The sequence below is a fragment of the Rhodamnia argentea genome, chromosome 9 (genome assembly GCF_020921035.1).
Source record: "Rhodamnia argentea isolate NSW1041297 chromosome 9, ASM2092103v1, whole genome shotgun sequence".
NCBI classification, from domain to species: Eukaryota; Viridiplantae; Streptophyta; class Magnoliopsida; order Myrtales; family Myrtaceae; genus Rhodamnia; species Rhodamnia argentea.
This window is the reverse complement of record NC_063158.1, coordinates 681,337-698,694: the sequence shown is the minus strand read 5'-3', so window position 1 is coordinate 698,694 and position 17,358 is coordinate 681,337. Positions and strand designations below refer to the sequence as shown.

Genomic DNA, 17,358 nt, shown 5'->3' with positions numbered 1-17,358 from the left:
GAATTCCTCTAGTTGTTTAAACTTTGTTTGGACGTTATTGATGTATCTGCAGTTTAAAGAAAAGCTTAAGAATCATGCCATTTGATAGCCACATTACAGTTTATGAATGACATTTGCTCTAGCCAAATATCAGTTCATCACTTGTGTATCAAATGTTTGGGAGTAACAGTACAGATTGAATCAAACTTTAGTAATTATCAACTTGATTTTCTTTCTGTTTTGCTAGGACACTTTTGGGAAAAATATAAAAGCCATGCTCTACAGTAAATTGTGCTGTTCTATACTCTCTAAGAGCCTTAAATGGTGTCGAATTTAGGACAGATGGTGCAACTGTATCTTGACTTTCTAGCATTTCTAGGGTTTAATCATATCACAAGAACTCTTGAAATAGTATTGGAAATTGATTGTCAGTTTCCAAATAATATGATAAAGTGTATGAGAAGCATGAAAACTAGCAAGTCATTTAGCTCCGAGGTTAAAAAAAAAATTAATATAAAAACTCAAAACGGGTACATATATGATAAATTTACCTCAAAACTAATTTTTTGGCCACGAAAAATTCAAGTAGATACACTTGTGACAAATTTATCCCAAACTAATTTTTTAATCACAAAGGACCCCAAACCGGTATACGTGTGACAAATTTACTCTCCGTTATTTTTTTTTGAATTTGACCATCAAATTGCTTAAGTGGATAACACATGGCAATTGAGGGGTGTACTAAGTTGAAATTTTTAACATTCGTTTGTCACAAGTATATCAATTTGAGGTTATTTGTTGTATTAACCTAATTTAATGGACACTAACGGATGTTACATTTGTCATGACTGTATCAATTAAGGTTTTTTGTGGTCAATCTTATAAGCAGTAGATTTGTGAAGTTCAGAAAGAGGGGCTAAGGATACTGGAGATTCATGAAGAATAGGAACAAGAGGAGTTTCTGAGAAGGTTTCCATAGGTGTAAATTTCTTCTCACTATGCAGGTCTTGACTTAGAATCCTAATATTAGCTTGGTTTTGACGATGAATGGCTTTGATACCGGGAAGGAAGCAGAGACAAACGTGAAGCAGGTATGCTATCCCCAATTCCAAGCTCTCATGGCTTTTAGCTTCCAGGCTCAATTTTGAAGCTTAACTTTCAATATGCCAAAAATTTCTGATTCAATACCATCATTATCATCATCAAGAGAAATCCCTATGCTTTGTGCTATCTTCCGGATTATGTAATTGCCTTGACGCTTCACTTGAGGACAGGCTTTAGTAAAGTATCCTTTCTTGTTGTAGATATAACATCCGGTTAATTTGAGATAAATTTGTTATTGATGTACTAATTTGGAGTTTTTCGTGATAAAAAAATTAATTTTGGATAAATTTTATCTCAAATGTATTAATTTGAGATTTTTTATAATTAAAAAATGATAAATTTATCATAAATATATCGATTTGAAATTTTTCTATCATATTAACTCTGAAAAAAATTATCCCCGAGTCCAACTGTCCAAGTTAGAACTTGCGAATGCTCCCACGTCATCGATCCCGGTGCAGCATCCACCTCTCTCACCGTCGTACAATCCCTACTATTCAATGGCCCAGATTAAGCCCGCCTAGCGCACACGGATCGTGCCCTCCCCATCGGTCGATGTGCTTCCAATCTGACGGTCCAGATCTCACTGCCCAATAGCCACTTTTTTTTTTGGTCAGAATAGCCGCTTCAAGAGCCAGCACAAACGAGAAAATAGCGCGCAAAACAAAAAACTCAAAATTTTCAAACCCCTCCCACCTATAAAACCAGACCCACCGAAGTTTCTTAATCACCCAGAAGAAGAATCTCAAAGAGCTTCGATCTTTGTGTCTCTATTAGTACCATCTTCTTCGTACAAGTTCTGTGTGAACTTCGCTCGGTCTGTGAAAATGTCGGGCAGAGGAAAAGGAGGCAAGGGGCTGGGGAAGGGAGGGGCGAAGAGGCACAGGAAGGTGCTGCGGGACAACATTCAGGGCATCACCAAGCCCGCCATCCGGAGGCTCGCTCGCCGAGGCGGCGTGAAGCGCATTAGCGGGCTGATCTACGAGGAGACCCGTGGCGTCCTCAAGATCTTCCTCGAGAACGTGATCCGTGACGCCGTGACCTACACTGAGCACGCCCGGCGGAAGACGGTGACTGCCATGGACGTCGTGTACGCGCTCAAGAGGCAGGGGCGCACGCTCTATGGGTTCGGCGGGTGAAGGTGGTTTTGTGCAGTGCTCGAGCTGTGTTTTGTCGTGTATTATCTGTGTGGTCAAAAGGAAAGGAAAAGGAAGAAAAGTGAAAATGTATCTTTCTTGCTGGATGGTCCGCGGATTGTTTCGGCTGAAATGTTGGCCATTCGTTTCTCTCTAGTGGAAATGAAAAAAAAAAGTGGACTTTTTTCATGGTCGAGCTGTGGTTTTCCCACTCTGAAGAATCAAAATGCTATTGTCACTCTCTCGAACTCAACAAATCAGCTTCCACTTGCAATTCAGCCACTCTTTCTCAGGCAGCATCATCAATCATCGATGTGTTTTAAGTGGAAGGAAGGATAATTGATGTCCTTGAAGCAATTACTGGGTCTTTACTTCCTAATTGGTATGTGTACATGCCTAATATAAATCCTTGTGCCAGCTCTGTTTCCTAGTTTTTAGACTTGACGGGAAGGCCTTTCGGGCCATGGAGCTTGTTCTGTAGTTTTATTCACTGTGCGTTCCTCGTCTGCACGTGCACTTTCCTATTCACAAGATGTTTCTCTCGACGAAGAGGGATCTAAATCCATCATGTGTTCATGGCCGCGTGCCAGATCCGTTGGGACTAATAATCGCGAAAGAAGTTTGTGTTCGCCTCCGTGGTCCGCAGATCTCCGACAATTGACCTTTCTTCCTCGCCTTCGAAAAGGGCAGTCTTGCACAGTGGGCAAGTCACATGCCCCTCATCCACCCACCCGTCCAGGCACTCTCTGTGAAACGCGTGACGACACTTGGTCGGTTCTCTGATCTCGTGCCTCCTCTCAATCTCCTGCAGGCAGATTGAGCAGAGGGCAGCGCCCTCGTCTTCGCGCAGATTCAATCTCACGAAATCCCCAAACTCAACCACGGGAAGCCTCTTCCGTGCTCCCACCAGAACACTTGCCTTTGCTGGAACTAACGAAGGGGAGGGCCAGAACGGCGGGAACTCGTGAAATCCGGTGCGGTACACATCGAACTCTTGATCTGCTGAGACTACCTCAGAGTTCGGTCCCTTGAGGATCACACTTGCGACGAGTTTCGCGTAGCGGAGTAGGCTTATCACTATTAGGAAGCTGACAGAGTTCGGCACACTGATGCTTCCACAAGGGAAACCCATGAAGACACTGCTCAAAAAGAATGTGGGAATTGAGTGAACTGATGTAGATCATGTAAATAGGAGTCGTAAGCTTGGAGGGTTGTGGGGTGGCATCTGGATTGGGAGAGCAAATGGACAAACCAGATCTTATTCCCTAGCACTCCAGATTGTGCACGTATTTTCCAAAGCCATCACTGTCTGATCTATTGCTAACCCGATAATTTACTCGCCATCAGACAGTCAAGCCAAGAGGAGGGAGCAGATAACCAAACAAAAAGGATGTCGGCCGTCTTTGTTCGCGTAAGTGAACGGTGATCGATGACCCCGATGTGCCTTTAACGAAGCCGGGCGCAAGCTGCGAACTTCTTGTGCGGTCTGTTCGATGTGAAGACATGTTCGTCGGATCTTGCAAAGCGCGGAGTTCATGTTGTTTTTTGAGGTGTTTCATGTCGGGAGGATTCCGTAAACGCTATTCTGAAGAGTTTCAAGATACTCGAGCTTTCGTCCTGGGTTAGAACACGTAAACATAAACTTCAATTATTGAAATCCAAACGCTAGATCTTCTCAACTGGGAATCCATTTAAATGAATTAGGGCATGTTTGGCAACACTCGATATTGTTTGATTCTTGTTCTTTTATTCTTGAGAAGAAAAAAATAAAAAATAAAAATCTGTTCGGAAATGTAAATTGATTTTTTGTTCCTAGGAATAAAATTGTGTTCAAACAGAAATAAGAAGTTAAAAAAAGTAGCTTCTTTCATCTAACAATAGAATCGGAAACTATATTGTTTTAAAAAAACAAGTTCAATATAATTTAAGTCTCTTTTTTACAATCACGAGCCCACCGCCGGTCACTGTTCCCATTGTCGATCACAACCACCACCGGTCACCACTGCCTAGACATGGCCGGTTCCTCGGAACCGCCGGTTCCGGTTCCGTTTTTTAAATTTAATTTTTAAAATAATAAATAATGAAATAAACATAATAAATCATAAATTATAATCAAATTGTACATTGTAATAAAATTTGGAAAAAAAAGAGAGAGAGAGGAGGAATAGACTTGAACTTAATGAATTATCATTAAGCGCTTACATATCTTCTTGGGGATAGAAGAATCAAAGCCTATGTAGTTCTTTTACCTTTGATAACCCCAACTTACCTCATCGTCAATCATCGCTACCGGTTGTGGTACATGTACCGGTGGTATCTCCACAATCCTCACTAAAGAATTCGTGTTCTCGATCTAGCTCTTAGTGTCCAAATCTGGTCTTCGTCCAATTATCGACACAAGCTTGAGCTTCCACGGACTCCGGACTTAATCTTGAATGGTGAGAATCCAAAACTAATCTTCCAAGGTTAAATGTTTGCTCAATCGCAACCGTTGAAGAAGGGGTTGCTAATATCTGACGAGCGATGAGAGCGAGAACCGGGTAATCGATTGAGCGACTCTTCCACCACTCCAGGATTTGAAAATGCATCTTGTGTTCGGCATCACGAAACTCAAATTGAGTGGTTAAATATTTTTCTAATTTAGAAATACTACTTGTTGCCCCTTTTTATTTTTTATTTTTGTTTACTCTTGATCATATTATACCATCTACTAAGTGAACCACCAGCTTCGCTTTATGAGGCGATAGATTTTAAAGATCCACAATCATTGAAATCATATATACTACAAAATTCTCCATATAATACTATTATAGATTCTTTAACATCTTCTTGTATATTTGAAATATCTATTGCATCTTCCAAATGTAAACAATCATAATAATACACATTCAGATAATCTAGTAAACCATCTAATTTAATACGTGGATAAAAAACAATACCAACTAAATGGACAAGAGGAATTTTGAAATAATAATGCAACCATTTTTCTCGCATTACTAAAATAGTCCGAGCTAATTCAATATCTTTTCAATATTCACTAAAAACACCACCAATATTAACACACTCCATTAAAAATAATGCGTAGTAGGATAATAAATACCAGATAAAGTATTAGTAGCATCATTAAGAATTTTCAAAAATTCTAAATTTTTTTGCAAACGTTCTAATGTTGCAGAAGTAAAGTAATTTCGGGAATATTTTAAAACATGGCAAGCACATCCAATGTGAAAAAATTGTTCGTCAAAAGATGGTTTATAAATATTTTCTAAATAGGAAATGGAAGCGGTATTTGTGGCAGCATTATCAAAACCAATTGAAAATATTTTATTTGTCAAATTATATTGTTCTAAAACTTGCCTAATTATTCTATAAATATTATGAGCCGAATGTTTTTATCAAAAACTCGAAATGCAATAAGTCTTTTTTGAATGGTCTAGTCGTTACCTATCTAATGACATGTGACACTCATATAAGAATAAATTTGTCAAGGATCACACCAAATATCGCTACCTAAATGCACACGTCCATTGAATTCCGCAAAAAATTTTGCTAAAGATTTTTTTTTTTCTATAAAGATGCAAAAGTTCATGTTTAAGAGTAGTTTTCGGAATAGTTGGTGCTTGCGGAACCAACGCAGTATTTATCAAATATTTCAAATTAAAATTTTCACTAGTAGTAAACGGAGCATAATCAAGGGCAACATATTCAGTTAATGTTTGTTTATAAAGTGTATCGGTGTAACGGAATAAAGGTTGAATATTAGGATTAGCGTACTTGAAAATTTGTTGTTGCCTAGTGTTGATCCCCGCTTGCGTTGGATGTTTTTTCATTAGATGCCGACGGAATGTTCCGTAACCGTCTCATTTGGTAAATTTGTATGTTTGCGAACAATATTTACAATTTATATTATACTTACCTTCGCTTTCATTATATACTTTGTCGAAGAATAACCACAAGTCGGATGTACTCTCTCGGCCCTTCCGTTCCGACTTATTTGCTATCGACGTTTCTTCGACACCAGTAGGAGGATGAAGACTTTCTTGTGTTGGGACATGTTCGACGTTCGGAATGGGAACAACGTTGATATTATCGTCGTCGTCTTCCCAATATGTATACTCACGGGGATCATATCTAGGAATAGGATACTCGGAATCTCCCATCGCTATCTTGGCCTTTCCAGTATTTCTGCTTCCACTTGCCATTTTTGAGAGAATTGATCGGAAATCCGATTGAGAGAATTGAAGCGGGATTGAGAGAATTGAGCGGATTGAGAAAATTTGAGAGAATTGTTGAGAGGATTTGTGAGAAAAATGAAAGGGAGAGGATATATATTTATAGAGAAGGAAAGTGTTATCTAACTTAAAAACAAATTTTGGGAGGGGGGGGCGGGGAATTTTGGCTGTTGCAATTGCAATGGGCCAATGGCCCGAAGAGCCGTTGGGGCCTTGGGCCCCCCTTCTTTTATTTATTTTTTTTACGGGTTGGAGCCGGCGGTTTCGAGCTGGTTCCAAGCCCCTGGTTCCGAATGGCCATGTCTTCCACTGCCCTTATCACTGGTCACCATTGCCACCATTGCTAGTCACCGGTCGCCACCGTAGCTCGCCGGTCCCCGTAGACTCCGGTGACATTTTTATAATTAGATAAAAAAATTGAGAATAAAAATTTTTAGGGTCATACCAAACACATTTCTTTTTTTATTGCGGGAATAGAAATTTTGTGTGGTTACCAAACTCGTTCTTCTACTCAGAAAATAGAATCGGAAAAAACCATTTTTAATCAGAAATTATTCGAAACAGAAATGTTGCCAAACGTGCTCTTAATAGCTGTCGCATTCGCATACACGTTGTACTCAGTCATGTTCTCGTTGGGACAAAGAATGAATAAAAGTGTTTCAAATTCTGAGATGAGTAAATTTATGAGTATGGATGTAGGTATAAGATGCTCTTTGATATGAAGTCGTGCATGGATGACATGAGAGAGAATCATCATAAGAAATCAGAATGCGGCGGGAGCAAATAAAGAAATCACTACTAGCTACTTTTAAAAAAAAAAAAAAAAAGATGTATCCGTTTTACAGGCCTGATTCCTTTTTAAAAAACCAACTTTTTTTAGTCCAATCTAAATTTTTCTCAAATTTGTTATCTAATAAAAATTCTCAACTTTTACTCTAGCCTAAAATGTGCCCGCTCGTCCAAAAATCACTACTAGTTTCTTTAAGATTGTCAACATTGTTGTCGGTTAGAAGTTAATTATTAAAACATGTCTTCATTAACACCTATCCTTTCGCATGGAAAGGATATTAGCCTCCTCATATTGATAATCCTGAAGAAACGATTGATGATTTTTGGACACGTGGAAAAGTTTGTTACTAGAGTAAAAATTAAGATTTTTTTAGAACAAAAAAATTCGGCGCAAAATTGGGATTACACCTAAAGTTGGGTTTTTTTCATAAGGATTAGGCCCCATTCTTCAAGTAGAACTAGCCAAAAAAAAAAAAAGGCAAGTGTCTATTATTCTCGATATTAGAAAAAATATTTTTCGGTGTTTTCTACATTTCCACTGAAGCTTTAAAAATCGAAAAGAGGTTTTTAAATTTTCAAAAAGCCTATATTAGATAATTATGGATAACTCTATATGTCAAAATTTTTATTTGTTAGAAGGCCAATGGTATTCCACCTTAAAGAAAATTCAAATTTGCAAGATTCTCGGTAGTTGAAAAATCAAGGGTTATGTATACCAGAAATCCTAAAATTTGTCAGAAAGTACAATTAAGTCTTGCTTTCAAAAAGTGCAATTAACTCTCAAAACTTATCAGATTAGTGCAATCAAATACCTGTGTTAATATAGTTCATCTTAATTAATGGAAAGTAATGACACCCAATTTTTTTTTTATAACTTTCTTGAGACATGGAGAGTCATCAGGAAAAAAAAAATGGCATATTCGAAAAGAAAAAAGAGCTAGTGGCCATCGTTGACCTCAGCAACTGTATCTGCCATCAAAAGGAAAGCGTAACAGTGACCAACTTGTTGCGTTTATCTTTCGTCAACACCAATCCATGCGTTCGATTCTTTGAATGGAAGACAAAACCGAAATCAAGATGGGGAAAATTTTGTGAGAAAGAAAGCTCAGAGAATCTCAATTATCGATCGCATCAAGAAGCCCTGGCTGGACTTCCAAGTTGGATGATACTTGTTTCCCGATCATCTCAGCCCCAAAGCAGATAATGAAAAAGATTCAGGTGATCATCTGCGAAATAAGACGATGGAGAGGAAGCTTCTTAGCCTTGTGGTGGGTGATCTGATAATCGAAGGGGGAGTTAAAAAGATAGCCAAGTGAGATTGTTCAAAGTTCGGACCCCAGATTTGCAGGGCGCTCGGGCCGGAGATTGATAGCAGCCATGGCCGAACTCAATGAAGCTCGAGTGGCCATGGCTTTGAGCTTGAAGGAGTCCAAATCTATTTCTGGATTAAAAATTTGTTTCAAAAATAAAAAAATAAAATAAAATTACTTTAACAAACAGATTTCTATTCCAAACATGTAATAGAAACATATTTGAAGAAAAATAGAAAAACATAATGATTATCATGCGTGCTCTAGATATCCAAACACCGAAAAATGTGAACCGCCTTCTCGAAAATTCTGAAAACATTTTCAGCCAAGATAGTTTTCCATTAAATAAGCTGATCCGCAGTGCCATGATGGTCCCTAAGTTTCATTTGTTCGTACGATGGTCCCTAAGTTTCATTTGTCTTGAAATGACTAAAAAACATATTACAAAAACAGTTGTCTTGTGAGCTGTCAAAAGCGGGGTCGGCTGCAAAGGAGAGAGAGAAATTAACGAATGACCCTACTTTTCATAAGGGAAAATTACTCGATATGCCTGTCACTTTTCAGAAAGTTCAGAAAAACTGAATTGACGACCAAACATTTCAGACTTCGAGGTTTTGGAAATGTAAAGTCCAAAGTTGGTTTATCAACAAAAGCAAATCTTTGCTTCGTTATTGACCGGGATAAACAAATTGGATTAATCGGACTGAGAACCACACGGACCAGTGGTCCCTTCCCAGTTCTAGGGGGTGGTTCGGTTCTCGATCCTTAAAGTCCGGCCACTGGTTCTCGATTCCAGAAATATAGGACCGGACCAAACATCTCGGACCTCTCAATTTTAATTTTTTTTTAATTTATTAAATATGATGGCCTTAACCTCTTCCTCCTCTGTAAAAAGGAAAAGGCCAATAAGCCCATTCTCGTGATACTCCTTTCCTTTTTTTTTTTTTGGTAAATAGAAGGTACGAACTAAATAAACTACCGTCTAAAATCTATAATCCCAACTTTATTACTAAACAAAACGTGGGATATTTCTCTAAGAGGCTATAAGTAGAACATAGTATTTCTATACCAATATTGGCAAGCCTATTCGCCAATCAATTGCCTTCATAAAGAGAGAGAGAGAGAGAGAGAGAGAGAGAGAGAGAGAGAGAGAGAGAGAGAGAGAGAGAGAGAGAGAGAGAGAGAGTATTCAATCACTTCGCTATACCAATATTGGCAAGCCTATTCACCAATCAATTGCCTTCATAGAGAGAGAGTATTCAATCACTTCGCTATACCAATATTGGCAAGCCTATTCGCCAATCAATTGCCTTCATAGAGAGAGAGAGAGAGTATTCAATCACTTTGCTATACCAATATTGGCAAGTCTATTTGCCAATCAATTGCCTTCATAGAGAGAGAGAGAGAGAGAGAGAGAGAGAGAGAGAGAGAGAGGAGATAGATGCAGTGGAACACCCCCATTTGGTGATTGGAATGTGAATGTCATTCAAAAGTAGTACCAATAAATATCTCTCATATTATAATAATTCGTTTAAAAATCTCATCATAAATCCCTATGACCTGTACAATTACGTATTCCACGGTCTCGTCCTATTTTCTTCTTCTTTGAATCTCTCCTAGGCTACCGGTGCCATTGAATTGCACGGGAACCGGACCGGACCGATCGATCGGGTCCAATCCGGTCTACGATTCCGAAAATTGGAAACCGGATCACCGTTCCGGTTATTGGTTCTTGAGGACAATGAAGCCGAATCGAGAACCGCTCACCCCTAATTATTGACCTGTTGGCCAAGAACTCTTCATGTATTTCCAACTGTTTCGCTCCGATATTTAACTTTTCATTGAACTTACTAATCGATTAATATATTGAAACTAGAAAATAAAAAAAATAAAATAAAGGATGTGAATTTGGAAAAGTGGCCCAGAACATGTGGTAAAAGTGGATTTTAGGATCCATTGACCCCTTGGCTCCAAGGGATATAACTCATTAAGTAAAGCTCCACTCCTCCTCCGTCCGCCGCCTCCCGGCCCATCTAAAAGGGAAAGATTAGCACAGCCGAAAAGACAAAGGGGCTGGGAGTAGCATCTTGCTCTCTTCATGAGCCAAGTCGAAAATCCCCTCCAGAGCCGGTCCACCCGGCCCGTTTGCACCCCCCATTAGTCGGAGATTAGCATGAAAATCATATGTTATCCTCCATTTTTTTTTTTTTTGCGCGCAATGATTGATTTTTCCCCATGAACAAACAAAAAGGCCGGCCATATTCACCAATCAAATCTAGTTTCTTTCTTTCTTTCTTTTTTAATTTCCTTTTAGCATCACTATTCAAGTTAGAGGCAGGTAGCCGCTAAGATGCCTTCAAAAACAAGCGAACCCATCTATAAGTTATACAGAATTCGGTAAAGTTGGTCAACAAAACTAGGACGTTGGGATCACCTAGGGGGATCGCCAATAAACTAACCTTTCTCTACAGCCATCACCAAAAATCAATATGGTATTAATGGCCAACCCCTAAAATATATGCTCTGCAAATAGTTGAAAGCGCCAGATTGTCATGCGTCCCATGTTAATGGTCATTAATGAGTTGCATGGCCATTGGCTCTTGGTCATGGATAAACTCTCACAGAAAATTGTCTCTTGAAGTTTACTTTGGATCTTTTTTATATATTTGTTAAGAGTCTTCACGGGAGAGATACAGGTTATTACTGCTCTGACTCCGAACTCGATATGCGAGGAGAAGATTGTTGGAATACTCTTACATCCTTTGTGAAAAGAACTGGTGGTCGGTTTATAAATATAAGAAAAAGTCTCATCCTTTGAACTATAGATTATGATATGAGAGAGTTTATAGACAACCTAATAATATTTTTCCCTAGAAAGAATGTAACTTCAAATGCATCGACCTAGGTACAAGTCACATCGAAAGTTGATCGCAGCTGTAGGAAGAACCATCAAATATAAAGCACATGCTTTTATGGCTAAATAGGATTATCCTTTTTTATCAGCTATGACTAACTAGGGCCGACCGACCAAATCCTACCACATACGGACAACAAGCAACAGTTGCGCCGGCTCATCAGCTATGGCTAACGATTGAGACGAATTAGTGTCAACATAGTCCCTAAACGATGTAGGTTTGTACGGGCGCTCTACTAATTTACCCCGGGCTTCTCGATTAAACGAGTCCTTCATCACGATATGCACCCACGCACCATCAAGAAAGAGAAAGAGTCCGCTAGTAATTTGGTAACTCTAAAGACAATCAAATGTGTCCCCAGGCATATGTGGGTCAATGCCAAACAGTAATAGACAGGATATAAGCGGTGGTGCTGCGATCTAACCTCGTTGGCTGCATTTTACTATTCCGTTTGATTAGCCGCTACTCCCCTAAAATCGAAATGTCCAAGCAATGGACCCGCTACACTTTAATCAACAACGCTCAAACTTTTTAAGCCCCGATACGTGATAAACTTTGTGCAACACAATTCACAACAATTAAAGAATTTCAACGAGGGTTTCTTGGGAAAGCTGGAGAGCGGTGATCGGCACAGCAAGCGTCCGAGCATGTTAGGCTTCACCCCTTATGAAATTTTTGGCTACATCACTTGATGTAGTCTGCCAGACATATAAGTTTTAACAACTTGAACTATCAATGGTTTGGTGAAATTTTTGGTTACATCACTTGATCTAGTCTACCAGACATATAAGTTTTAACAACTTGAACTATCAATGGTTTTGTGAAATTTTTGGTTACATCACTTGATGTAGTCTACCAGACATATAAGTTTTAGCAACTTGAACTATCAATGGTTTTGTGAACCGGTGAGTTCGCCCCCGACCCCACCAATTACCACCGGAGCATGGGCCCAGTGGCAGTTTGTAAAGCCCACTGCTTTCTTGGCTTCCTTATGAAAATCGTCCAAGACAATTTTTACTACGGAGTAAAAGAGAGATCCAAGAAGATGGAATTGCAAAAAAGCGCAGAGAGAGAGAGGAAAACTTGATGCACAACCTCTCACTTGACATGAGTGGTCATAAAATGGGTCAACTCCATCCCATCTTCTTCTTCGTCTTCAGTCGCAAGCTTCTGCGATTATTCTTCGCCTCGGGGTTGCTGCAGGGAAGAGCAAGCACCGGCAGAGAGGGCAAGTCACCTGGTTCTCCTCGACCCACCGGTCCAGGCACTCCCGGTGGAAAACGTGGCTGCAGTTGAGCAGCTCTCGCACCTCGTGCCTCCCCTCGATCCCGGTCAAGCACACCGCGCACATCTTCTCTCGGCATTGATCGCCTCCCCCTCTGCATCCTCCTCCATCATCTCCGCGCAATGCTCGGCGCTTGGCGAGAAGCTCGCCAAACTCGAGGACCGGCACTTTGTTCTTGTAACGGGACGCGAGGACGTGGACGGGGACGAGGGCCGGCGTCGAGCCGTCCATCACAAGGACGGTGTTGTTGGACTGGTCCGCCGAGTGGGGTTCTTGGTCTTCCTCCGCGCGTTCTCGCTGTCGAGATCTGAGCAGACCCAGATGAGCGAGAGAAGAAACCAGCATGATCTTGGCATGGAACAGAAGGCTCTTCAGGAACTTGAGGGTCACCCACCTGGGGTCGATCCTCATGCCTAGGCGAGCGAAAGTCGCATCCATTTCCAGACACGGAGAAAGAAGAAGAAGATGGATGAATTGAGAATGGCGGAGAGGAGGGGAATGGAGCTTTTTAAAAGGGAAAAAGGGTCTAGAAAGGTTCTTGGAACGGTGATGGTGGTGGTGGCCTGGTGGGAATGATGTGGATTGGGTGAATTATAATAAAGTTAGAATCTTTTCATTTGGGTAAATCTCGCTAGTGCCGGACAGGGAAATTAGAGAGAGAAAGAGACAGGACCCCAAAGCAGCAGGGGGCGGTCTTTTGTCTTTGTCGTGAATCCCCTGGTTTCGTCTCTCGCTCTTCCTTTGTTTCTCAAGATCCTTTGGAATCGAGCGCGCGGAAATGAGACGCGTGTAATATAGCAAGGAGCTGATCATTCTGCGCGATGCAATCATGACATTTTTCACGTAAGGTTCCTGGTACAGGTTCATCTTCTAGAAGGCTTGTGCGCGACTGACGTTTTGTTCGAACTATCAAAGCCCACTAGGCACTAGTGGCAAATTTCAATTTGGACCAGGCTGGGGAAAACAATTTCATTTCAATTTACGAAGAAAATCCCATTATTACTTTCGGCGAGTATTTTCGAGGCGCTTATTAAACATGTTTGATAGACACGTACGGACGGCGACTTTTTTAGGCATGACGTCCAATCTAACCATACTCGCCTATTTATCATGTCCTATCTGTTGGACTAAGTAGACCGAGCCTTTTTTTTTGGTTCCTCGAGGATACTTCTTATTACATTGGTACTCTTCTAATAGTATAGTCAAGACCTGATCAATTTGCAAGGGGGCCTTCCAAGCTCGAGACGACTGAAGGGCTAACAGGCATGCTCTGGGCAACTATCTCATATTAAAAGACCCAGTTGATCTCGACTTTGGCAGGTGCCGCCTTGGCTAGACTTGCACACTTCGATAATACATAGAAGGCTATTGGTGTGCCTGTGCAATACAACAAGCTCGATGTTCCAATTTGCCCTTATCCAGGTGCGTCCGACAACCCTTCTGACTAGAGGGGGCCATTTGGGCCCGTGGGCCCGGAACCGGCCCGTTGACCGGGCCCACGGTTCCGGGCCGGTTCGGAACCGTCAAAAAAAAAAAAAAGGGGGGCCCGGGGGCAGAGGGCCGTTGGGCTTTCTGCTCCCGAGCCCGCCACTAACCCCCCTTCCCCCCCCCCTCTTCTCCTTTGGGCCGTTGCCAACGTGCAACGACCAAATTGGCCATTGCTTTATAAAAAAAAAAGAAATAAAAATAATTCTTGCCTATAAATACATATGCTTCCCCTTTCATTTTTGTCACAAATTCTCTCAACAATCTATCGAATTCTCTCCGAAATCATCTCAAATCGCTCAAATTCTCCCAATTCTCTCAATCCCGACTCAATTCTCTCAATCGGATTTCCGATCAATTTTCTCAAAAATGGCAAGTGGAAGTAAAAATGCAGACAAGGGCAAGATGACTATGGGAGATTCCGAGTATCCCATTCCCGAATATGATCCTCGTGAGTATGCAAGTTGGGAAGACGACGACGATAATATCAACTATGACTCGATTCCGAACGTCGAGCACATCCCAACACAAGAAAGTCTTCATCCTCCCACTGGTGTCGAAGAAACGTCAATGGCAAATGAGCCGGAACGGAAGGGCCGAGATAATACATCGGACTTGTGGCTACACTTCGACAAGGTACGTGATGAAGTCGAAGGTAAGTATAATGTAAAATGTAAATATTGTTCGCAAACATATAAATTTACGAAAGGAGACGACTACGGAACATTTCGTCGGCATTTGACGAAAAAACATCCAACGCAAACGGGGATCGACAATATGCAACAACAAATTTCCGGGTACGCCACTTCTAATCCTCATCCTTTATTTTGTTTCACTGAAGCACTTTATAAACAAACATTAGGTGAATATGTTGCCCTTGATCATGCTCCGTTTAATACCGATGAAAATTTTAATATGAAATATTTGATAAATACTGCGTTGGTTCCGCAAGCGCCAACTATTCCAAAAAATACTCTTAAACGCGAAGTTTTTCATCTTTATAAAAAAGGAAAAAAAATCTTTAGCACAATTTTTTGTGGAATTCAATGGACGTGTGCATAAAGGTAGCGATATTTGGAGTGATCCTTGACAAATTCATTCTTATATGGGTGTCACGTGTCATTGGATAGATGACAATTAGATGATTCAAAAAAGACTTATTGCATTCCGAGTTTTTGATGAAAACCATTCGGCTTATAATATTTATAGAATAATTAGGCAAGTTTTAGAAGAATATAATTTAATAAATAAAGTATTTTCAATTGGTTTTGATAATGCCGCCGTAAATACCGCTTCTATTCCCGAATTAGAAAATATTTGCAAACCCACTTTTGGCGGATAATTTTTTCACATTAGATGTGCTTGTCATGTTTTAAATTTATGTGTACAAGATGGTTTACGAACTCTTGACACTTCTCTCGCCCCAATAAAAAGTGCAATTAAATTTTTATGGAGTCGTCCCCAATGTATGAAATCATGGGGAAAATGTTATAAACAAAATGGGAGAAGCGCAAGAAGATTTCCAAAAGATATTCCGACTCGTTGGAATTCTACGTATGAGTTGCTTCGGTAAACTTTTGAATATAAAGATTTATTATGTATGTTTATTTCACAAAATATTCCCGAAATTACTTTACTTCCTCAACATTTAGACGTTTGCAAGAAAATTTTAGATATTTTGAAAATTTTTAATGATGCTACTAAGACTTTATTTGGTATTTATTATCCTACAACGCATTTATTTTTAATAGAGTGTGTTAATATTGGTTGTGTTTTTAGTGAATATGAAAATGATACCGAATTAGGTCGAACTATTTTAGTAATGCGAGAAAAATGGTTGCATTATTATTTGCAAATTCCTCTTGTCTATTTAGTTGGTATTGTTTTTGATCCACGTGTTAAATTAGACGGTTTACAAGATTATTTGAATGTGTATTATCATGATTGTTTACATTTGGATGATTCAATAGATATTTCAAATATATTAGGACATGTTAAAGAATCTATAGTAGCATTATATGGAGAATTTTGTAGTAGATATGGTTTAAGTGATTCCGGATCTTTACAATCTACTGCCTCACGTAGCGAAGGTGGTAGTTCACTTAGTAGAGGGTATAATATGCTTAAGAGTAGGCAAAAAAAAAAAAAACAAGAAGGGGCAACAGGTAGTATTTCTGAATTAGAAAAATATTTAACCACTCAATTTGAGTTTCGTGATGCAGAACATAGTACAGATTTCGAAATCCTGAAGTGGTGGAAGAGTCACCAAATCGAGTATCCAGTTCTCGCCCTTATCGCTCGTCAAATATTAGCAACCCCTTCTTCAACGGTTGCAGTTGAACAAGCATTTAGTTACGGAGGATTAATTTTGGACTCTCGCCGTTCAAGATTAAGCCCGGACTCTGTGGAAGCTCAAGCTTGTGTTGGCGATTGGACGAGGGCGAAATATCGACACCAAGAGTTAGATCGTGAACACGATTTTTTTAGCGATAATGTTGGAGATACCACGGCTATGGGTACCACAACGGGTAGTGACGATTGACGATGAGGTAAGTTGGGGTTCTTAAAGGTAAAAAAACTACATGGGCTTTGATTCTTCTATCCCTAAGAAGATATGTAGGCGCTTAATGATAATTCATTAAGTTCAAATCCATTCCTTCTTTTTTTTTTCCCATATTTTATTACAATGTACAATTTAATTGTATTTTATAATTTATAATTTATTATATTTATTTTATTATTTATTATTTTAAAAATTATTATTAAAAAGGAATCGGAATGAACCGGAACCGGCCCGGAACCGGAATTATACACGGCCGGTTCCGGTTCCAACGAACCGGCCGTGTACGCTTCCGACCTCAACCGTTGAGTTTTTTTTTTTGTAAGGACCTCAACCGTTGAGTTCATATATGATAAGAGAGATTTTTAATTCCTTTTCTAATATCTTTCTTTCATTAGTTAGACCTTACGCTTTAGGCTTTGAAATGTTCAAAAGTCAACGACGAACTTCAAAGATGCGAGGGCATATAACGCAGTAGAAACGATGGAAAAGCGAACAGCTTAATCCAAATTACGCAAGGTTTAATCGGCGACACATGAGCAAATCCGGTCGCAACATAAACG

General features: G+C 39.8%; 3 protein-coding genes across 4 annotated transcripts; 1 reads left to right on the top strand and 2 right to left on the bottom strand.

Annotated features, from left to right (window-relative positions):
* Positions 1–1,809: 1,809 nt before the first annotated feature.
* Positions 1,810–6,102, top strand: LOC115732052 (histone H4). Of its 2 annotated transcripts, XR_007199788.1 has the most exons (2): positions 1,810–2,299; positions 6,087–6,102. XR_007199788.1 is itself a non-coding variant. In XM_030662709.2 (1 exon), exon 1 carries the CDS (start codon positions 1,911–1,913, stop codon positions 2,220–2,222), a length of 312 nt encoding a protein of 103 aa, XP_030518569.1. In that variant the 5' UTR covers positions 1,810–1,910; the 3' UTR covers positions 2,223–2,408. The 2 variants fall into 2 exon arrangements, 1 of the variants encoding a protein (XP_030518569.1); XM_030662709.2 differs by lacking the exon at positions 6,087–6,102 and having other exon boundaries at positions 1,810–2,408.
* Positions 2,501–3,718, bottom strand: LOC115732051 (brassinosteroid-responsive RING protein 1-like). The gene has a single exon (XM_030662708.2). It carries the CDS (start codon positions 3,349–3,351, stop codon positions 2,821–2,823), a length of 531 nt encoding a protein of 176 aa, XP_030518568.1. The 5' UTR covers positions 3,352–3,718; the 3' UTR covers positions 2,501–2,820.
* Positions 6,103–12,621: 6,519 nt separating the features above from the next.
* On the bottom strand, positions 12,622–13,188 carry LOC115730778 (probable E3 ubiquitin-protein ligase XERICO). The gene has a single exon (XM_030661384.1). It carries the CDS (start codon positions 13,186–13,188, stop codon positions 12,622–12,624), a length of 567 nt encoding a protein of 188 aa, XP_030517244.1.
* Positions 13,189–17,358: the final 4,170 nt, after the last annotated feature.